General features: G+C 35.0%; 4 protein-coding genes and 1 long non-coding RNA gene across 6 annotated transcripts; 3 read left to right on the top strand and 2 right to left on the bottom strand.

Annotated features, from left to right (window-relative positions):
- The first annotated feature begins 113 nt into the window (after positions 1-113).
- On the top strand, positions 114-6,534 carry LOC110661826 (DNA replication licensing factor MCM3). Its single transcript, XM_058136975.1, has 17 exons — positions 114-703; positions 794-891; positions 1,273-1,481; positions 2,157-2,287; positions 2,366-2,604; positions 2,710-2,946; positions 3,152-3,306; positions 3,377-3,585; positions 3,703-3,868; positions 3,944-4,146; positions 4,282-4,341; positions 4,425-4,514; positions 4,689-4,870; positions 5,267-5,338; positions 5,464-5,596; positions 5,779-5,874; positions 6,169-6,534. Exons 1-16 carry the CDS (start codon positions 641-643, stop codon positions 5,839-5,841), a joined length of 2,310 nt encoding a protein of 769 aa, XP_057992958.1. The 5' UTR covers positions 114-640; the 3' UTR covers positions 5,842-5,874; positions 6,169-6,534.
- A 584-nt stretch (positions 6,535-7,118) lies between these two features.
- On the top strand, positions 7,119-9,575 carry LOC110661825 (uncharacterized protein At2g34460, chloroplastic). The gene is made up of 5 exons (XM_058136976.1): positions 7,119-7,454; positions 7,532-7,744; positions 7,864-7,983; positions 8,831-9,103; positions 9,194-9,575. The coding sequence occupies exons 1-5, from the start codon at positions 7,182-7,184 to the stop codon at positions 9,356-9,358; spliced, it is 1,044 nt and encodes a 347-aa protein (XP_057992959.1). The 5' UTR covers positions 7,119-7,181; the 3' UTR covers positions 9,359-9,575.
- Positions 9,576-12,934: 3,359 nt separating this feature from the next.
- On the bottom strand, positions 12,935-18,104 carry LOC110661823 (uncharacterized protein At4g18257). The gene is made up of 3 exons (XM_021820581.2): positions 17,599-18,104; positions 17,177-17,500; positions 12,935-13,352 (listed from the first exon to the last, which is right to left on the bottom strand). The coding sequence occupies exons 1-3, from the start codon at positions 17,877-17,879 to the stop codon at positions 13,172-13,174; spliced, it is 786 nt and encodes a 261-aa protein (XP_021676273.2). The 5' UTR covers positions 17,880-18,104; the 3' UTR covers positions 12,935-13,171.
- Positions 18,105-18,281: 177 nt separating this feature from the next.
- On the top strand, positions 18,282-19,077 carry LOC131173781 (uncharacterized). The gene is made up of 2 exons (XR_009144111.1): positions 18,282-18,733; positions 18,837-19,077. It is a non-coding gene; the product is annotated as an uncharacterized LOC131173781 (long non-coding RNA).
- Positions 19,078-19,610: 533 nt separating this feature from the next.
- LOC110661822 (cytochrome b561 domain-containing protein At4g18260) lies at positions 19,611-22,034 on the bottom strand. Of its 2 annotated transcripts, none has more exons than XM_021820580.2 (4): positions 21,610-22,034; positions 21,255-21,416; positions 20,433-20,581; positions 19,611-20,314 (listed from the first exon to the last, which is right to left on the bottom strand). In XM_021820580.2, exons 1-4 carry the CDS (start codon positions 21,739-21,741, stop codon positions 19,969-19,971), a joined length of 789 nt encoding a protein of 262 aa, XP_021676272.2. In that variant the 5' UTR covers positions 21,742-22,034; the 3' UTR covers positions 19,611-19,968. The 2 variants fall into 2 exon arrangements, with proteins under 2 accessions (XP_021676272.2, XP_057993200.1); XM_058137217.1 differs by having other exon boundaries at positions 21,594-21,715.
- Between the last annotated feature and the right edge of the window lie 390 nt (positions 22,035-22,424).

Genomic DNA, 22,424 nt, shown 5'->3' with positions numbered 1-22,424 from the left:
GTCACCTTCATTTTGGAATCTATAATTGATGCCCCATACAAGAGCCGTAAAAGAACTGGATGTTTTCTGCCTTCTTCTTGTTTCCATGAATAAGCAATTTTTTCCTTCATATTCATATACTTGCATGAGCCAAGAAAAAAAAAAATCATCCTAATAATACTTTTTTTTAATAAAAAAATTGGATTTGATGATGTAGACCGATTTTACCTTGTACGTCAATCACTTTTTAAGAAAATTCTTAAAGTTAAATTTTTTTTAAATAAAAAATTAAATTATTTTTAATTCAGAGGGAACGTTGATGCTTAAGCTGATTATGTTTTTGGCATTAAAATGGAAATTCTGGAATCTAAAGTAGAATATGGATAAAACAGTTAAATTTTTTTTTTAAAAAAAAAAAGGAGAAGGCCCATGGACCATGGCTTGGAGCCAGTCCGCAAATGGCACCCATCAATGAGTCGTTCAATTCCCGCCAAAACAAGGGTAGTCCTATCTCCCCTTCCCGCCAAAAACTCTCCCCTTAGCCCCCTTGATTGCGAAAACAGCTCACATTGCCCCTGCTCTAGAGTTTCCATCTCTCTCTCTATCTCTCTGTCTCTCTTTCTGCTGAGTGTACGCTGTCGCTGCCGGCCAAGGCTGAGAGATGGCGACCATGGACGATAGAAGCAGTCACAAGAGAGCATTCTTGGAATTTCTGGATCAAAATGTATCTCTGCCTTACCCCTCTCTCTTTGTATATGTAATGAATATCTTGTGCTTATTTATGTAATCAAATTTTCATTGATGTATGGATCAGATATACAAGGATGAGATAAAGGCCATGATCAACCACAAGCGTCGCCGCCTCATCATCAATATCTCCGATCTCCATGCTTTTCAGGACTTTGGTCCCAGGTTTTCTTTTTCTCTGCCTCCAAAATCCACCAAATCAATCAATCTGCACTCACTAATGAACAAAATAAATGAAAGAAGTTCTAAAGCGGAGATTATTTATTGTCGGAAAATTATAATAAAGGAAAAAGTCGGTCTTAAATCATCCAAACAATTCCCAAATGCCAGATTAGAGCGAATTTTAGCTCCGCAGCCGTTAAGTGCTTATGGTTTTCTAAGATATGAGGGTTTTGGGCCTTTTCCCCATCAATTGAATCTTAGTTTTGGGTTTCATTTAGTTGTGTGTTTTGTCTTTTCAATTTCGCCGGTGAGAGCTGTGGAATTCTAGTTATAAATTTTTATTCTATTTCTTGATACTGGTTTATTTTTTCTGTTGGATTTTAGGATTCTCAAGTACCCAAATGAGTATATGCAACCATTCTGTGATGCAGCCACAGATGTGGCTCGCAGCATTGATCCTAAGTACTTGAAGGAAGGAGAGCAAGTTCTTGTGGGTTTTGAGGGCCCTTTTGTCTCTCGCCGTGTCACTCCGAGGGAACTTTTGTCTGAATTTATTGGCTCCATGGTCTGCGTTGAGGGCATTGTCACGAAATGTACTTTTATTTTTATAAATGTCCTGTTTACTTTCTTTGCATCTCAGGCTTCACTGTATTCTACTATTTAATTCCATATTTTTCCCTTCATTTATTTGTCATTTTGGTTCACAAAAATTAATAACTTAAGTAAAAAAAACAGAATGCTGATTTTTCCTACTAATTTTATCATGCAAACATTGAAGGCCTGACATCTAATCTGCATGTTCAAAACGCTTAATTTTGCGAAACTAGGATCTCATTCTAAAGAGTTTATCATATGTTTTGCTTAATTAGACTGGTAACATGAAGATGACTTTTGAATATGATGTTAAAGTATGCACCTGGAATACCTTACTGGATTTTAAGCAGAAGTTATGTGCTTTTGCTTTGCTCAGTAATTCTTTTAATTTCTTATTCTTATTGTAATTGCATGTGTCTGAATCAAGTAAATGATGCACACTTCAAAAGGCAAAAATGCTACTTGTAGGTACTTTGAATTTTGCTAGAAAGTATTAAAGTACTGACATATGTTCTTGTCATGTCAACTCTCTTATACATGTGTAATCTACACAAGGGCTGCCCATGTGAAACTGAAAATACTGCATGACTATAACTAATGCCTAAAACATATTTCTTTGCAGTTTAAGCATGGTGCTAGATGTGCATAAATCCAATCTTGTGCTTCATTTTCAGGTTCTCTTGTAAGGCCAAAGGTTGTCAGAAGTGTTCATTTCTGTCCGGCAACTGGGGATTTCACAACTCGCGAATATCGTGACATTACATCTAATGTGGGTTTGCCCACAGGTTCTGTGTATCCTACAAGGGTATTTCTCAAAGTCCTTGACTTTTATGGTTTATGATCATCATTCAAGGAATGTCTTTCACGAAAAAGTTATGTTCAGGATGACAATGGGAATTTATTGGTGACTGAGTATGGTTTATGCAAGTACAAAGATCATCAAACCTTGTCAATGCAAGAAGTGCCTGAAAATTCTGCTCCTGGTCAGCTTCCACGAACAGTGGATGTCATAGTTGAGGATGATCTGGTTGATTCATGCAAGCCTGGTGATCGTGTGGCTATTGTGGGGATATATAAAGCACTTCCTGGAAGAAGCAAGGGTAGTGTGAATGGAGTATTCAGGTAGGACCAACAGAACCACATGAACTACTTAAGCCATTTTCTTTTTCTTCTTTCTGCCATCATAACTTCCTATTTGAAGCTTAGCAAAGAGGTCTTGATTTGCAGGACTGTTCTCATAGCTAATAATGTTTCTTTGCTCAACAAGGAGGCTAATGCACCAATTTACAGTCCAGAAGATCTAAAGAACATAAAAAAGATAGCTGAAAGGAATGACACATTTGATCTACTTGGTAATTCACTGGCACCTTCAATATATGGGCATTCTTGGATAAAAAAAGCAGTGGTTTTATTGATGCTTGGTGGAGTGGAAAAGAACTTGAAGAATGGCACTCATTTACGAGGGTGAGTTATATTTGTTACTTATCATTTCTCTCATTAAATCTTATATTACTGATTGTAATTGAACAAAATGTTGTTTTGGTTACTTGCAGTTTGATACAAGGTATCTAATTTCTTGAGAAGTTTCTGTTTTATCTGGGACAGTTTCTTAATGCCCCAACATAGGATTCCATTTTAAATCATGCTAATTAATGTCTTGTTCTTTTAGTGACATTAACATGATGATGGTTGGTGATCCATCTGTGGCCAAATCTCAACTTTTAAGAGCAATTATGAATATTGCCCCCTTGGCCATATCAACCACTGGTCGTGGTTCTTCTGGTGTAGGATTGACAGCTGCTGTTACTTCTGATCAAGAAACAGGTGAAGAACTCAATAAGCTAATATTTCTGAATAAGAATTTCATATATATTTACTTTTTAACTTTCATCAGGAGAAAGAAGGCTAGAAGCTGGAGCAATGGTTCTTGCTGACAGAGGTGTTGTTTGCATTGATGAATTTGATAAGATGAATGATCAGGATCGTGTTGCTATACATGAAGTTATGGAGCAGCAAACTGTTACCATTGCCAAAGCTGGTATTCATGCATCTCTGAATGCCCGATGCAGTGTGGTGGCGGCTGCAAATCCCATCTATGGAACTGTAAGTGTGAATTTTGTTTTTGATTCTAGCATTGCTGCCTGTGAGCAATTGTATCCTTGTATATTGGTTTTCTGATTGCTTACTTGAACTTCTGCTGGTTGCTGAATGGATGCATAGTATGACCGCTCGTTGACACCAACAAAGAATATTGGACTTCCAGACTCTTTGCTTTCTCGGTTTGATTTACTTTTCATAGTTTTGGATCAAATGGATCCTGATGTTGACCGTCAAATTTCAGAGCATGTCTTGCGAATGCATCGTTACCGTTCTGCAATTGATGGAGGTCTGTGAACTATTATGCTCATTAACTAAACACCATTCTAATATATGCTAAACAGGGGAAATTTAAAAATTTCAGGTGAGGGAACCCTTGATGGGGGTCCAAGATATGGAAGAGAAGAGGAAGCTGATGCTGATTCATCTGTCTTTGTCAAGTATAACCGAATGCTTCATGGGAGGAAAATAGAAAGGGGTCGCAAGTTTGATACCCTTACAATCAAGTTTCTTAAGAAGTATATCCATTATGCAAAACATAGGATTCAGCCTGAGCTGAGTGATGAGGTCGTTGTGCTACTCACTTTTTATTCTGTTATTTCATGTTTTATCCTTTCCTATAAGATGTTTATACTTGATTCCTCATCCCACCTAAAATGTAGCATAGCTAATACAGGGTTAACACCAACTTTTTGTCCTCAGGCATCTGAACATATTGCTACAGCATATGCTGAGCTCAGAAGTGCTAGTTCAACTGCAAAGGTTAGTTTGCAATTAGGTGTTATGTATAGTTGCTGCATGTTTAAATTCTTTTAATTTTCTGATATGATCCTTACTATTTGTAGACTGGAGGAACACTTCCAATCACTGCCAGAACCTTAGAAACCATAATACGTCTCTCTACTGCTCATGCCAAATTGAAGTTGAGTAGGAAGGTACTTGGTTTTATCACTATTTAGTTGAGCTATATTTTTAATGTGATTATGTGAGATTTGTGTTCATTTTTGTCTCAGTTTTCATTACCACCAGCTCATATGTCTTTATCTATGGGATTGGTGTTTATTCTTGTCTACCATGCTTTTTAGTGCATGATTTTCTTGCCTTGGCAGGTTTCCAAGTCTGATGTTGAAGCTGCCCTGAAAGTTCTAAATTTTGCAATATATCATAAAGAGTTAACTGAGATAGAGCAGCGTGAACAAGAAAGGGAAGGAGAACTAGAGAGAAAACGCAGAGCTGAGCGTCGTTCTGATAGAAATGATAGAGATGGCCACACTGCTGTTGATATAGAAGGGTGAGTAGATTTTGCATGAACATTTTACTTAAAAGGAAGGTTTCTTTTTTTCAATATTTACTACAATATTTCAAGAACAGTAATGGGCAGCTTCATCGCAACTCTTATTTGCATATATATTTCTTGAGCTAGACTATATTAACATTGAAGTATTTGTTAAACTAGAGTTGCTAACGATCCTCCAAAAAAAAAAAAAAAGATCAGACCATAACTAAGAGTAACTTAATAATTTTGTAAATGTCCCAACATGCCTTGAATCTCATGCTATGACTTGGATAAGTACATTTCTGTGTAGTTCCTTTGTCATTGACAGTTTGGTGGGCATGCTCGTAATTCAACTTTTGAAGATGTAATGCATAACTTTTACCTTTTTATTATTATTATTATTATGGACAGTCCAACAACGGATGCCATGGAAGTAGAAGACCCTCCTGCAGACGAAGCCACCACGGAGCTATCTCCAGAAAGGTCAGATATCAGCTTGCAGAATTGGGTTTTTCCCCTTCCCACCACCTCTTGATGTACCAATTACAGTTCAAAGTTCCTGATTTAATGTATCTTTATTATTTTTTGGGGCTTCTTCTGGCTTGCAGAATTGAAGCCTTTAATTCTACATTTCGTGAGCATATGCAGTACTTGGATAGTATAACTATTGATGACCTGGAGAAGGTAGTCAATACAGGAGCTATTCAATACTCAAGAGAAGAGATAATGGTACTATTAAAGGTAAGTTGAACCTTCTTAATTTTTTATTTGAGTGGTTGTGATACAGGAATTTTGGGAAATTTTGTTAGAATTCACTTAACTGACAAATTGGGATGCCTTCCTCTCCCCACCCCCAGAGTTAGAATGTACCTTTAGGCTTTAGATGGTGCAGTGTACTCACTTCGAACTCTATAATTTTTCAGAAACTGCATGATGAAAACAAAGTGATGATATTTGAAGGAAAGGTCCACATGGTGATATCATGAGTAGTATGAATTGTACTGGCAAATCTTATGCAGGTATTGTTACTTCAGTTCGCTAATGTTATAGATATTTCTGAAACTTATTTCAGTTAACAAATTGATATCCCTTATCTGAGCTAGGAAAAAATAAAATAAAATCCTCCAAGTCTCCCCAACCCATCTCCCCTCCCCCTAGAAGGTTATTTTTTGCGAGCATTCTGGTATAACATTTAGCAATCAACCCTCTTTTCTAACCGAATGGTGAAAAAGTATCATGTATCTTCTATTAGATTTTTGTTTAGAAAATTTTCTTCTTTTTATTTGTTATTTGACTTGAGAAATGAATTTCAGGTTCATGGGAACTTGTTTGGTGAAGCAGTCAATCTGATTTGGGAGGGGAAAATGAAATGAAGGTTTAAAAGGCAGAGTTCATGTGTACCATTGCTGAAGCAAGAGTCTGGAAGGAAAAGTGAAAGTTGGGAGTAAAAAGCTGCTGTAGCTTTTTTTTGACAGGAAATATGTTCCCTGGGGAAGTAAAACTTTATTCATTTTGATCACTTTAGTTAGGAAATCCCCAGTATTTAAGACTGACAGGATTGCTTTTTACTGTTTGTCATTGCACTATATCGAGATGGATGACAATTGACAAATCAAACAACAGGCAATAACCTTGCAAATTTACTTGTATTAAGGGTGCTGCTAATTATGTTTCTGAAATGTCTCGTAGATTTGTGCATTAGTATACCTTCTCTGGTGTATGACATGGAGAGCCTGTGCATGGTTCACGGTTCAAGTTGTCTCCAGTACAAAAAACAAAAAAAGGGTCGCGCATCGTGCACTATTTTATGTAGATGCCATCTGATACATATTCAAGATTAAATTCCTAGTCTGGAAATGCGGGTGGAGGCTTTGCACATGGTCAGATGATGAAGCTTATTACTTTTATTAGTAGTATCATTATTTTTGAAACACATGATGAAGCTTATTTGAAAAGCTGAGAAATGAAGCCTTTTCTTATGGTTGCGTTTTATGTTGTGGCAAAGCAGCATTACTTGTACGATCAAATTCCCATTAAACAGAAATATCATAATTAAAGCGTTGTCATTTGGTTCATATATACTCCAATTCTACATTTTTATAGAAATCACAAACTCAAGATTCGGATTATAAAACTAAAATATTAAATCTTATTTTGATTTTACATATTAAATTTATTTTTTAATAACATAAAATTTATTCATTTTCATTTGATGATATAATGAGACGGGCACTCTTATTAAAAGCCTCACGGGTAAGCAAAGTCATTGAAAATAGAGGTTTTTCTCTTTTATAATTTATATGAAAAAAAAAAAAAAAGCAGCGCAATGCCACGTCGTTGGGTTGCTACTTCTTCAGAGCTAAGGCAAGAAGAAATTTTGTGGCGGGGAAGCTCCAAGCTTAATTTTAAGAATCTGAAAACTATCAGTGTCACTTCAATTTCTATGGCTACTTCTTTGATGCTAAGATCCTCTCTTCTTTGGACTCTTCAAACCCATCACAAGAACCACCAACGCCAACACGCTTTCTCCAATCCCTTCTCCGATATTTCTTTCTCTACTGTATCAAAACCCACGTCTCATTGCCTCAATTCCTCTAAGGTATCATTAATGGACTCTTAATTTCAAGCTGTTCTAATGGGGATTCGTGGTTATAATCTCTTTCTCTATGTTATTAGATGGAAGGTAGTGAAGTGACTGAGGAAATTACAGAGCTTACAGAAACAAAAGTGAACGAGAAGAAGAAAATATTTGTTGCTGGGGCAACTGGAAGTACTGGTAAAAGGATTGTCCACCAGCTACTAGCAAAGGGTTTCGAGGTCAAGGCTGGGGTTAGAGATTTAGAGAAGGCCAAAACTACTTTTTCCAAAGATAACCCTTCTCTTCAAATGGTTAGTATTTTCAGTTTATCAAGTGTTGAGCAATTTGAAGCAGAAGAATACTCAATTTTTAGTTTTTAGAATTGTGAGTTGGTTTATAGAGATTTTGTAGTGAAATTTTTATTTTGCAGGTGAAAGCAGATGTAACGGAGGGGCCTTCCAAATTAGCAGAAGCAATAGGAGATGATTCTGAGGCTGTAATATGCGCTACTGGATTTCGGCCTGGTTGGGACTTGTTTGCTCCGTGGAAGGTCAGTTGGCTCTAGTTACTTCTTCTTGTTGCTATAATGGCTTTTAATAGGTGTTTTTAATCTCACTTTTAATTTCAAGTCATGATTTTTTAATGTGTTGTTTCAATAGTTTTTGGGTTTGCGTTGTCAATACTTTCTGTGATGTATCAATTGATAAGAGTTTCTATTTGAGGATATTTTTTACTATAATTAGAACACTACGAAGGCCATTCTGTACTCTGATAGTGACCAGCTACTTATGCTGCAAAATCCATTTGGTTAGAAGAGGAACCTGCATATTAATGTTGCTGTTATTACGGTGATTGCGTTGCTGTTATTATGAGCAAGCACCAGTTCTGAAATGGGAGAGGAGGGTATCCTTAAGAGTTAAGAAAAGGCTTCTTTTAGATGAAGACAACCACAGTTGCTGTGTAATAATCTAGATACATTAGAGTTCCAGCATTTTTCAAATTCAATTAGTCAAATATGATAGTAATGTCATGTGGTGAACATAGCAGATAGACACAAAATGTGTACAAATTTCTTCATTCATACCGTGGGGACATGCATTTGTTTATCTGATTGCATGTAAATCTCTTTGAGACTGAGTGCATTTTAAACTGATATGTGTACACAGGAAGAATGACTGCACACAAAATTTTAAGGTTAGGAAATTGGGTCTGGAATTTGCAATTGGTAGCTTTGAAAATATCAATTGGTCCAGCACATAATCCAGAAATCCATCATCCAATTTGGTTGAATGCACTTCATTTTATCATGTAGCAATGTGTATGATAGTTCTGGTGTTGCAGACCTGCAATTATCCAATGGCATTGGATGATAGCCTTATTAAGTTGCTTTACTGCAGGTTGATAATTTTGGTACTGTTAACCTTGTTGATGCTTGTCGTAAACTGGGTGTGAACAGATTTATTCTCATCAGCTCCATTTTAGTCAATGGAGCAGCAATGGGTCAGATACTAAATCCAGCTTACATCTTTCTCAATGTTTTTGGACTGACCTTAATAGCGAAGCTTCAGGCAGAGCAATATATCAGGAGATCCGGTGTAAATTACACCATAATTAGACCTGGTGGGTTGAGAAATGACCCTCCAACCGGAAATGTTATTATGGAGACAGAGGTATTGGGGTTCATTTTGAAGCCCTTCAAATAATTTTCCTTGCTCTTTAATGTATGAGAATTTATTGACTTAATCTCTCTCGCTCTCTAGGATACTCTCTATGAAGGATCTATCTCCAGAGATTTGGTTGCAGAGGTTGCTGTTGAGGCATTAATCCATCCCGAATCATCTTACAAAGTTGTGGAAGTTGTTTCTCGGGCTGATGCCCCTAAAAATACATACAAGGATCTTTTTGGTTCCATTAAGCAGCATTGACTGATCTGTTCATAGTTAAGAGGCAGCATTATTTTTTATTTTTACTGCAGATTCCAGAGCCTCAGTGACTTTCTGTTGGTGGCTATTTGTTGTCAATGATTTACTTGTGAGCAGATAAATCAATTTGTTTTGGCTCTTACTATGGTGTAATAGTTTTCTTTGTTTTGATATGGTATAACTGTTAAAGACATATTTTAGAAGTAATCTCATTATGTTATCTTGTTCTTTTTCAAATGAACAAAAGAAAGAACAAGCTTGAGCCATGATTGATATCCAAATAAAAACTAGTAATTAGAGTACCACATTAAAGTATCAGAAGATAATAGTAGAATCACCAAGAGTTGCAGGATTTCAGAAAGAGTGAAAGATAGCTTATGTAATTTCTTATCCAGACAACATTTCACTCAACTTCTCTGGGCTAAACAGAATGGACTGAAAAATGAAAGAATTGAGCAATCCAAGCAACATTCACTAAATAACCAAAAACAGGAAATGACCATATTTAAAAGAACCAAGCAGCCATTGAAGCTACGACTGCAAGTGCAGCTGGAACGCCCAGAGCCATTCCAGAGCTTTCCATAGGTCCTGGTGCGATACCCCCTAAATCTTTAACCGCAGCTGATGTTCCGAAATCAGTAAAAGCCAGAAGAATCATAATATAGATGGTGAAGAACATAGCCATCTTGCAACCCTCCATTTTCAGTAAAGATATTAAGAGGCTGAGAACTGAAGAAGCAGGAATGAGGATATGTTGGAAATTTTTACAAGTATTGATATTGTACGAGTATGATTGAGAGGAGCAAATGGATTTATAGGGAGGAGATTAAGGAAATAATTAAGGAATCTGCCAGCCATATTATGTTGGTTTAACCACAAACAAAATGATTTAGGGGTGGCGTGCTGCCAGTGTGATTAATTATACTTCTTAACAGCACTTAACGTTGTTTGCAATCATGAAATGCTCTTTTCTGTCAAATTTCGTATTTCTTCACGTCGAGACTAAAAAATTCGCAAAGAAATTACCCCTGATCCTCAAATTCAAACCCTAATCAATAAACTGAAAAATAAACTTACTTATCAATTTATTTAGCTCTTAAAATGTTTCTATAAATATATGTATATATGACCAAATTCTATTCCAATGGATCTCTAATTATACAAATCTCATTGATGTTTAATTTCTAGATTAGACATTCCATAATAATTCAATACTGGAGTGACTTGTAAACTTTAACTTTGAACTCTAGATACCTATTTTTCAGAAATTTTAAAAATTGAAAAGCCATAGGTAATGATTAAGATTTTAAAATTGGCGAAATATTTTAATTTAGCCATCGTACCTGAAATTTTAGTCTACTTTTTTTTTTTAATTAGTTTATAAATTTTAATTTTAATTCAATTTAACTTAAAAATTAAAATTTATAAGTTAAGTTTCTTGATTTAAATAAAAATTTAAAAAGTTTAATTTTTTTAATTTTTAAATTAAATTTCTCTATTTCTTGATTTAAATCTAAAAATTAAGAAGTTTAATTTTTATTTTTTTTTTATTTTTAAATTAATCTTAAATTAAAACTCCTTAGTTAAATTTGACAAAAAAATTAAAAATAAATTAATTCGAGAGTAAAATTGAGTTAGCTTTTTTAAATTTGATTCGATGTTTAAATTAGTAAAGACAAAAATAAAGAATTTAATGATTAATAAGATTGAATTGTGATTTAATTGATATATTATTTATTCAAAAAATATTATATATTTTATATAATTAATAATTTTTATAAACCAATAATAATATATTAAATTATATCAAATGTAATAGCTTTATATATATATATATATATATATATATATATATATATATATCATTAAAATAAATCTAACATTTTTCAATATATAGTTTTCTTCTAATAAATAATTTTATAACACAATAAAATTAGAAAAAGTAATATATTTTTCAAATTGTAAAAGAAACTAAATAAAAATAATTAATTAATTAAATTTAAATAATTATTCAAATAAAAGAAATTAACTTATATTAAAATAAATATGCTTTATTTGAAATGATTATTCTATAATAGAACAAATAATTTAATTATTTTATTATATCATGAAAAATTAAAATAATTTTGATATATTTTATATATGATAATTAATATGTGTATATATATATATATATAATTAAATTGTTAATGTTTTTCTTTAGCTAAAATTTTCTTTCATGCAAGGATACGTTGCCTTTTAAGAAATAAATAATTTAAAAAATTTAATTGAATTTTTGAAATTTAAATAATAATATTTTAAAGAATATATATAAATCTAATTTTAAAGTTTATCGTGAGCACGCAGTTTAAGTTCTGGTATTGACATTTGTACTAGCTCAATCCATTAAACTCAGTTTAAGTTAGCTGAATGTATACAACGTGTAAGAATTTCCATGCTTTGTAGCTTTTATATATATATATATATATATATATATATATATATAAAATGAGCCATCTGACAAAAGAAGTGCTCAGCAATTGAGCCATCTGACACTATCATAACCACCGCAAGAACGATCCACCGGAGGATCAACTTAGAGAAATAGAAGTCTTGATAATCTCAGCCGAGAACCTCAAGAATGTCAAGCATATTGCCAAGATGAAACCCTACGCTCTTGCCTTTGTCGAGAAAGACGTTCACGTCGCCGGAACCCACGTCGACGAGCGCGGCAGCAGAGATCGTACCTGGAACGAGATTGTCAAGGTAAGTTTCGGCAACATATGGCAGAGACTGATATCAGGGCAGCACTGAACATCGACATATATGCTTATGGGCACGTCAGGCAGAAACCAGTGGGGAGTGCTAGGGTTTCGCTTTGTGACGTCTTGAAGGATGGGAAACCAGATGAGCCAGCGGATAATCCCATCCAGTGCATGACGGTACAGGTACGGCGACCTTCAGGTCGGCCCCTGGGGTTGCTCAACTTGTGGGACCCTCCGACGGGGCGGTTCTTGTTGAGGAAAGAATCTTTGTCGTTTAGTGTTAAAAATGTTCTTGAGAGGGAGGAGGAGGCGGTGGTGTTGGATGACGGCGATTGCGATGGCGGTGGCGGTGACGGTGACGGTGTGCAAGTGTCAGCTCGTCATTTTGGAAGGTTTTCGAAATTTGTTTACATGTATAATAATAAGAACTGCGTGTATTCTAAGGGCAGAGGCCAGAGGGACTTTTCATAGGTGACACCTTAAAGTAATAAATCCTTTTTTTTTTTTATTAATTGATGATGTTTAGCTTATACATTTCTCATTTATCTATTGAGATTTATAATATTAGTTTGATTATTTATTTAATCATAATTTTTTTAAAATAATCACACATTTTTTATTTAAAAAAATTAAGTGTGGAGACTGAAGAAAACAGTTCAGCAGAATAAGTGCAATTTAATCATATTTCTCTTTCTTTCTTTTTTTTTTTTTTTTAATAGCAGGCAAATCCAAAATGAAATATTATATCATTATTTGGACTGCGATGCAACAAAGTCCAATTCCAAAAACAAATTCAATATTGAGAAGAAATCTATGGTCATTGGTCATATCTAGCTTTCACAAAAATCAGCAATTGTCAACATTACCAAGTCTAAAAATCTAATCTGTATCATAATTCATAGTTGGATGTATAAGTGAAAATTGATCAAAACAAACAAGTGGCAGCACAGAATTCTTTTGGATTTTTACAAAGAGAGAGTTTCACAAAATTTTATCATTTTTCCACTTTGCTCCTCTGAGCTTCATCACAATGTTTGAATTGATCAACTCCACCGTATGAGTTACAGGATTATCAACTCCCACCTTCTGCTAATCCTGGCTGTTCTGCATTAGATGCAGCTTTCAATTTCTCCAATTTTTTACGAAGATATGCCTGTCTTATTTTCTCGCGATGAGCTGCTGCCTGTTCTTGTCTACGCAGCTTGATTTCTGAAACCTTTTCTCTTGCTTGATTTGCTTCTTCATGAACTTCCCTGAAAAAGAAAACACACGCAATGGACATCAGTTGTGAGATACAAATGACATATACAGAACTGAATCAGGTAAGAGAAGCACAATAAAATGCCAACTACAGCAAAAAATACACATATGCCACTGATCAGTTGCATATTCCTGCTTAGATGAGGATCACAACGTGATCACAACACCCAATAACCAGCTTGTTTGGCAACCAGGAATTTAAGAGAAAATGAAGGAAAGAAGAGAAGAAAGGACAGAGAGATACAGAAGAGGAAGAAAGGGAAGATAAGGAGAGAGAGAGAGAGAGAGAGAGAGAGAAGAAGAAGAAGAAGAAGAAGAAGAAGAAGATACAAAGAGAGAAAGGAAGATAAATTGTAGAGAGAATTGAATTACTGATTTCTGATTATTGTTTCTTGTTATAACTAATTTTTCTCATACAGGGTTGAGCTACTCTGAATGGAAAAAGAGAATCCATATAGCCGACCCTAAATTCTTGAGATAAAGGCTTAATTGAGTTGAGTTGAGTAGGGTTGAGCTACTCTACCATTACAATTTGGTTACTGATTTACAAAACTAGCATAGCTACTACTCATTCCTAGCAATAATCTCTCCTTTCAAAGCATTCTTGTCCTCAAGAATGAATGTGCAACTGGCCTTGAGTAAAAGAACATCTTCCCAAGTAGCATCTTGAATGTAAAGGTTGAACCTTGACTTGAATACTATGGCTGAAACTCCACTTGGCCATTTATTCAACTGGAAATTTGCTGGGCTAGAAAAAAGAGGTGAGAAAAAAAAAATCCCCCTTCAAAGACACTCACAAATGTCTACCATACTGTTAGGTAGTAGCCCTAACAGTAGATATTCCAGAAAAGAAAATAGAAGGAACAATAGAAGAGAGAGAGAGAAAGAGAGAGAGAGAGAGAGAGGAGAGAATTTTAGAGAGAAGATAGAGAATATTATTGATCAGAATTCAGAATGCCTAATACAGGTATTTCAACCTTACAAACTTTCCCTCCACAATTCTGATATGCTCTACTAACCCAATTATTTATTCATTTCCTTATTTCTATATTTTATCCTTCTCTACATAACAATACCCTCTCCATTAAAGCATTCTTGACCCCAAGAATGCTGGAAGTCAGGAAATTGAGCTTCATAAATGTGGCATCTTCCCAAGTGGCATCCTTAACTGGCACTTTGAATCAGAATTTCTTTCTTTCTTCCTTCCTTTCTTTTCCTTTTCCTCTCCTAATATGATCAGATTGGAAAATTGCAGCAGATATCAACTGACCCTGGTTGCCAATGAATAAAATCATAGGTTGTGAGAAAAGATTAGGTCTGAACTTCCATTTGAGAAAAGACACACAAAAGTATGAACTCTTAATTGACAAAGAGCTAACTTTCTTTCTTTGCTTTCTCCAAATTTCCAATTTTTGGTCCTTTCAGATCACCATACCACTTGATGACCAGCCATAAATGGAAGCCATCTGATACTTTTCCTCAACATTTTCAGCAAAAGGAAAAATGCACTCTGTAGAATTCCTTTTATCAATTCTCATGACATTTTTGCAGTTTACTTTGTCATTGCTGCACAAGTTTCCAATGCAATCATCCCTCGACAAGGAATTTATTTTCTTCCTGTCTTCTCCAAATCTCAAACTCATTCTCCTCGAGTATCATATGATTACATGATCCCCACTCCAATATACTACTACCAAGATTCAAAACTTCTCTTCTTCATAAACTTCCATGTCTTCTTCTTTAATCAAAACCTTCTTAGCGAGAGGAACAACCTTTTTGTTTCCAGATATTTTGACAAGTCTAGGGCGAAGAAGCATACCTTTTAAGACTTCAATATTCTTAACAGCACTATTGATACCCATGTCATCTTCAATCCCAAATGATTCCTCTTCAAGGCACCTATCTCTTATGGAAGAATTCAGGTCGAGGGTTAAGATTTTGATCATTATTACCATCTGATTGACTATTGAAATGCTTAAGAGATCTTGAATATTCCTCTTCAATTTTTTGTTCATCTTCATCCTTAATCCAAGAATCAGTATTAATTGCTTCTCAGGCAGGACTAAACACTCCAATTGCAATGCTTTGAACACCCGATTCCATGACAAAACCAGAACTTCCCTGAAGATTTAGAGTTTCCTTTGGAATTGGTAAGGAATTCTTCCCTGTCACTTCATTGGAATTAGAGTTGATAATTTCCTTCCCTTTTCCCTGAAAAACCCACATCAGGGTTTCCAATCTCCCCCCCTCATTTGAACTATTGCTCCCCTTTTTCCTTTTCTCCACATGAGTGATCATCATTTGCAGCAAGTCCTCCAGAATGGCATTATTTGTTAAAGAAGTCTTGTTTAATTTCTTCATCTCTTGCTTGAAATTATTCAGTTCCTCGGCATTCCTCTTAGTTGCTTCCTGCAAATTCCTCAATTGTTCCTCCAATTCTTCAATCCATACCATCTTTGGGCCAACCACAACACATCTAGTCATGGCTGCAACCCCTAAGGGAAAATTACCCACTGATTTCTTGGATGCAAAGCTCTAATACCAATGTTAAGTAGTAGCCCTAACAGTAGATATCCCTGAGGAGAAAATAGAAGAAATAATAGAATAGAGGGGAGAGAGAGAGAGAGAGAGAGAGAGAGAAAAGAGAAGAGAATTTTAGAGAGAAGATAGAAAATATTATTGATCAGAATTCAGAATGCCTAATACAGGTATTTCAACCTAACAAACTTTCCATCCACAATTCTAATATGCTCTACTAGCCGAATTACATATTCCTTTCCTTATTTCTATATTTTCTCCTTCTCTACATAACACATACATCCTCCCTCTAGTGGCAAAACTTCAGCTTTGATAAGAAGAATTGTGCAGCAACTTAGCAATCCAATAAACATCCTTCATGCACAAATTCTCTTCTGCATTAATTTAATTTTTTTCCCTTTGTCTTCTCCACTTTTCACACTCATTTTTTGTGAGGAGTATATAACAGAAGAACCCAACTAAAGACCATAACAGTCAAACTCAAAATAACACCATCTCCTATAAGATTTGCGTGTTCCTTTTCTATAATTCCTTTCCTTTTGCTCTCAAATTTTCTACAAGCAAGAGTTAATTCATTGATACCCTCTTGGGTAGTGCAGTCAAGAATTCAACAATTTTAAGAGTTGGAAGAATGTTGCCATCTTGAATTGGAGAATCCTTATAGATCATCAGTTCTTGATTGTCACTCTTCAGTGTTGGAATTTCTTGTTGTTTTCTTCAAAGCCTTAGCAAATCACTTCTCAAGAGTTTGCAATTTTTATACCAAAACCATCGAGGACAGTGTACATTGATTCGTCCATTGTTGCAGAGGGAGTTACAAGAAGAACGCAAAAGAAAAAGGAGAGGAAAGGACAGAATTACAAGAAAAAGAACAGAATTCGGGCAGAGAAAGAGTGAGACAAAAAAAAGTAGAGACTTTAGAAATCGCTAGGATACTAGCGGCTATGATGCCAAGCTATGGAAAACGAACAAAATCCAAAATTACTGGACAAGTTGCAAATATTTGTTTAGTAAATTAGCTTATTCCCAACTTTAAACAATACAATGCAAAGTCAAGTGTATGGTATAAATATCATATAGCTGCTGTAATAGTAATTCGATAGAAGAACACAACCTTAGACATTAGCTTACAGATTAGTGGAATTTGTTAATCATGCTATTCTTCTAATTCTGATTTGGACTGCCCGGGCCATTGATCATTGTGAGTTCCCAGTTTAAACAATAACAGCATACCAGATGTTAGATAGAATAGAACACCAGAAGAAGATAGAAGACTTACCTAACAAAAAGCTTGTGTTTATCTCTGTCCACTGCTTCAGCAGTTCGTCCAGGCCCCACAAATTTTGCGCTGAATAGCAGAGAATCATCATTCCTACCATCTTCATCTTCCGGACGACCTACTGCGGTAGAAGCATCATGGCTTTGTGGCTGCTGTGACTCCTCTTGCTCGAGTCCCTTGCGGAAAAAATCAACACAATATTTCTCCTCGCCTTCCTCATCAGAAAGTTCTCCCCTTACTAACTTATCATATAGCTCTGCCTTCTTCTCCAAAGCTGCATAGCTGGCTGACCCATCATTGATCGCTTTAAGCTCCAGCTTGTCCCTGGATTTCCAGAGCAAAAGGAGAATCATCAGACCCTAATCCAACAAAATGATTACACAATATATGCATATTTAAAGAGAGTAAAAAAACATAGGTACTTGAGAGCGCGGGATTCGACGCCGGAGTTCTTGGCGGAGAAGGGATCAGAGGGAATGATTTTCTTCTTGGCGCGGTGGTAATTGACATCTGAAACGGTGGAGGACAGCTTGGAAACCTTGGCCTCCTCCTGGGATTTGTAGAGCTGGGCCTTGAGCTCTAGGATCGAAGAGGCACCCACTCCTTCTATGGCTCTGTGCTTCTTTGGCAATATCGACGACTCCGTTAGCCATCCCAGTGACTCGACCGCCACCCTCCTCTTCTTACCCTCTTCTTCTCCCATTTCCCTCAAAAGAAAACCAAAACCAATAGATCAATAAGTAAATCCCTGTCGTTACAATTTCTTTTAGTGGATTCTTGGGGAAATCAGTGATCCCTGGTGCGAATTCTCTCTCAAACCAAAGGCTTCTTCCTCTTCCTCCTCTCCTTCCTAGGGTACTGTCGCTGGTTCTCGTTCTGGAATATTAAACAAGCAATTGATTTTGATTGGGTTGGGGATGTGGATGCGGTGTGGAATTGTGGATTGTGTCCTCGGTCTGCACCCGCCCCGTAAATTTTAACTTGGGTCTGCGGCCTCTGATCCATCTCATCTATTACAATTGGGCCTCGGGCCTATATTTGGCAACCACAATGTAGGAATAAAGATAGTATATTATATTATAACTTTATAAGAGGGAACTATAATTATTTTTTTATGTATTTTGACTTTTTGCCCATTTTAAGTACATAAGCTCTTTTTTTCCCCCTCCGGACAGGGGAGACCGCCTCTCGTTCTCGGTTCAGTGGGTTTTTCCTCGTTGTTGTGCGTTAGAGGTGACTGATTGAGGAATTTTTCGGATGTTGATGCATCTTTGTATTGGTTCTGTGTATTGTTTTTCTTCTTTTATTGGTTGTAGTGTGGTGGTTGCAAATCTAATGAGCTTAAAGGAATGAACCTTCATTGATCTACGTTTTTTGAGAGGTATGCATGGCCATTTGAACGATTGAGTAGATTTGACCAGAGGGAGATCTGTTGTTGGAGTGAGGAGGTAGCATCCCTAGGGTTTAAAGAGTTCGGTTGAAGAGAGTGTCGCAGCCCTAGTTAAACGAGGTTGAGATGCCGATCAGGGTCCTGCTCTTTCGTTTTCTTCCTTCTAAGTTGGTGATTGATCTACACTTGAATGGTTTACTAGGCTTTATGGCCTTTATTCTTTGCATGGCTGTTTGTAGGTTCTAATTTGGTTGTTCTATCTTTTGCTAGGTAGTTGAGCCTCTATCTGCTAGTGAAAGTTGCTTAATTGAGCGATACCCGACGGGGCAACATGGGTGACTGTTGATCAGATTCTTAGCTGCGGGTTCTCCACTTGTTAGGATACCTGATTTAGGTTGGGATCTGAATTGGGCCTATTTAGTATTTTACAAGCCTATATTATTTTTATGAATTATGGTTAGAATTATTTTGTGTAGTGCCATAGGATCTTTTTAAACATTGTATTTCTCAACGTTTACATCCCTTCTAATGATGTGGATCGAAGCATAATGGATACTCTTCTGGTTAAATGGTATTAATGAAAATAGTAATTTATTATTTTTAATAACAAAGCCTGAAAATTTCTTAATTCATCATGTTATTACTATAAGTTCACATATAATTACATTAATCTTAATAAAAAATGCTTTAACTGTAACAGAATTTAAAAAAGGAATTGATCTTGATTTTGAACCTGTTCTTTTCATGACTTTGCTTAAGCAATTAAAATAAGAGATCTAACATTTAAAGTATTTCATAAAAAGTATTTGATTCTACAATACATATTGATTGGGTGGATCAAGTCATACTTAAAAAATATTTCTTTTTTTTTATTTTTTAACTCATTTAGATGTAATTCAATTTTTTCTTTTAAAATATATAAAAAAAAAAACTTATATGTACTCTTAAAAAATAGTGACAAACGTAAATATATCGCATGTTAATTACAAATTCATAACACATTTCATTTCTCATTACCAACTCATTCAATATCATACAACTAGATAAATGCTTACAAATCCTTTTATTTCTTAAAAAAAATAAAGTACAGCATACAAACTCGGTATATATACATCTTGTACAAAGCAGTATCTAGTGTTCCTTCTCTAGTATCCATTGCTAAATATCTGGATCAAGAAGGAATATATATATATAGAAGAAAATTCAAACCCAATATCTAAGAGAGCTAATTAATTATACTCTATTTTTTCATGCATGCACTCCATCTATATATATGTATAACTTTTTGAATCTATCAATGAAGTGCAAACATCAAAAAATAAAGTATATAACCAAAACCATATAATTAAAATGCTAAAGAAATTTCATGTTACTTAATTAATTATTAATAATGTTATTATAACTAGTCAAACAAGTTCCTTAGTGCATTTCTTTTGGCACATGGTTCAGGCACTAAAACCTTTTGGGTGTCATCACTTTGAGCAGTAATATTGGTGGGTGTGATGGGCTCAATATTGCCTAAAATCACTCCTTGCTTTTGCATATACTCCCATTTGTCTTGAAAAAGGTAGAAGAAAGCCATGAAAGAGACCTGGGATGTGAAAAGTATAGTCCAAATCCTTGTCTTTGCTGATATTTTCTTGCGGTAAGCTTCTAGGCCTGTGTAGATGTTGATGATCCCAACTAGAGAGATTAATGTTCCAAGTATCCAATGCAGAAAGTACCATGTGCTTCTTCTTTTACTCCCTCTGCAGGATTTTTCAAGAAAATTATGTTCTAATATATTAAACTTCCCAAAAAAAAAATAAAAAAATAAAATCACTAGTTGTGAAGGAGGGCTGATCAAGATGACTTGTGTATATATACCTAAGAGGTCTCAGAAATCCAATAACAGCTTGCACCCAAACGGCACCGTAAAGGGCTAAACCTATCCTCTGGTGGTTGTTATCAAATGAATTCTCAAAGGATTTTATGGACATGATAGCTCCAGATGTGGCAAGAAGCACTAAGAGTACCTGCCAGTTAAATGGAATTATATATAGAATACTATAGGCGACTTTAGCATGCAAGATCACAACTCATTTCAAATCCCAACAACAAAAATTTATGAGGGGTTTGAAAGTTTGCTTAGTGTTTAAATAATTTATACACCTATGCAATAATTCTTACAAGTTGAAAGCTCAAGAACTGGTAAAAATTAAACTAGCAAATGATTAGGATCACTTGTGTGTGTGTGTGTGTATATATATATATATATATATATATAATAACTCATGAAGACAAATCTTTGTTTCTTGATTTTTAAGTATTCATTATCAGTATAGTTAAACTGATTTGATTTACTATTAATTAAAACTATTAATAAGCTACTAAAGGGGCAAAAATTAAAAAAAAAAAAAAAAGCAAATTGGAGACATCATTATTAAAGTTAAAATAAGCTATGATGATATAACTTAGCAAAAGATATTGCATGATCACAACTAGTGACTCTCAGAGGATATTGTAGATGTTTAAAATTAACTTTAATTAATTACCACTATTTGAAAACTCTGTTCCTTTCTTTTTCTCTTCAACAATTCATTTTTTTTTTCTTTTGGGTGGTTGGAGACTTGGAGGGGTTGGATATGAAGGTTGAGAAACGAAATGAAGCGTGAGTTGCAGAAGAGAAGCAAGAATTTAATTAATTACCTGCAAAATCACATGGAGATACAAGAGAACTTTCCTTCTGCTTCCACCTTCTTCTCTGTGTGATATTCTAATAATAAGTATCCCAAGAGGTGCTAAGAACCCCAAGGAAACCCATAAGAGAACCCCATGAAGAGCAACATCAGATTTCATCTTATGACTTAGCTGCAAAGAAAGTATATAATAATAAAACTTGATTAATTATGCCATTCGCTTTTGTTAACAAGAAGATCACATGATTGGAAGAAGGATGCATGTAGAATTCCTAAGACATGAAATAGAAGTAGAAGTATATATATATATATATATATATATATATATATATATATATATATATATAACATTGTGAGTGTTATACCTTGCGAGTGTTTTCTGATCTTATGCTCTTGTGGCCTCTAACATCTTCATGGGATAAGCAAGAAACAAATGACAGAAGAGTAACAAAGCATTCAAGCAAAGACAAAGATGATAGCAAACGAAAATTTCGCATTCTTCAACCTCCAAAATAAAAACAAGAATTGCAACCAAAGATCCTATTTGATTCTCTCTCTTCTCTAGAAAGACAGAATTAAAAATTCATAAGAATAATGTTGTTAGATTTGGATATGGGAACTAACAAAGGTTTTTGAGATTATTGGTCGACAACATATATTAATTTATACGAGGAATGAGTAAATGTGGGAAGATGGCAAGTGATGAATACAAAAAGGAGGCTACTAGCTATAGCATGGCTTTTAGTTTTGGATTTATGAGCAAGCATGGATGTTAAATGGTGGGTTGATGTCTCGCCATTAGCTAGAAAAAGAAGATAGAAAGTGGAGATTATGAATTATTTTATCAATTTTCAACAAAGTGGGGTTGACAATGACCGGCTTTTTCGTTGTACAAAATGAGAATGTGGGTTGGCAAAACGCAAGATGGTCAATTCTCCAATGATAGAGAAATTCAGGACAATATATAAATATATATATATATATATATATATATGTATGGACTACTGCGGATTTGGCCTTCTTTTTCTATTTATGTTCATGAAGAAAGTTTTCCTTTTCCCTTCATCCCACTTGCTGCCATTTTCATGTGGTGCACATTCCTATGAACCCACCCATTATTAAAAAAAAAAAAAAAAAGGAAAAAAAAGAGAGAAAATTGAGTTCTTGCAGGTAGAATTGA

The sequence above is a fragment of the Hevea brasiliensis genome, chromosome 15 (genome assembly GCF_030052815.1).
Source record: "Hevea brasiliensis isolate MT/VB/25A 57/8 chromosome 15, ASM3005281v1, whole genome shotgun sequence".
NCBI classification, from domain to species: Eukaryota; Viridiplantae; Streptophyta; class Magnoliopsida; order Malpighiales; family Euphorbiaceae; genus Hevea; species Hevea brasiliensis.
Note: the sequence above shows the minus strand (reverse complement) of the source record. Positions and strands in the feature narration are given on the sequence as shown.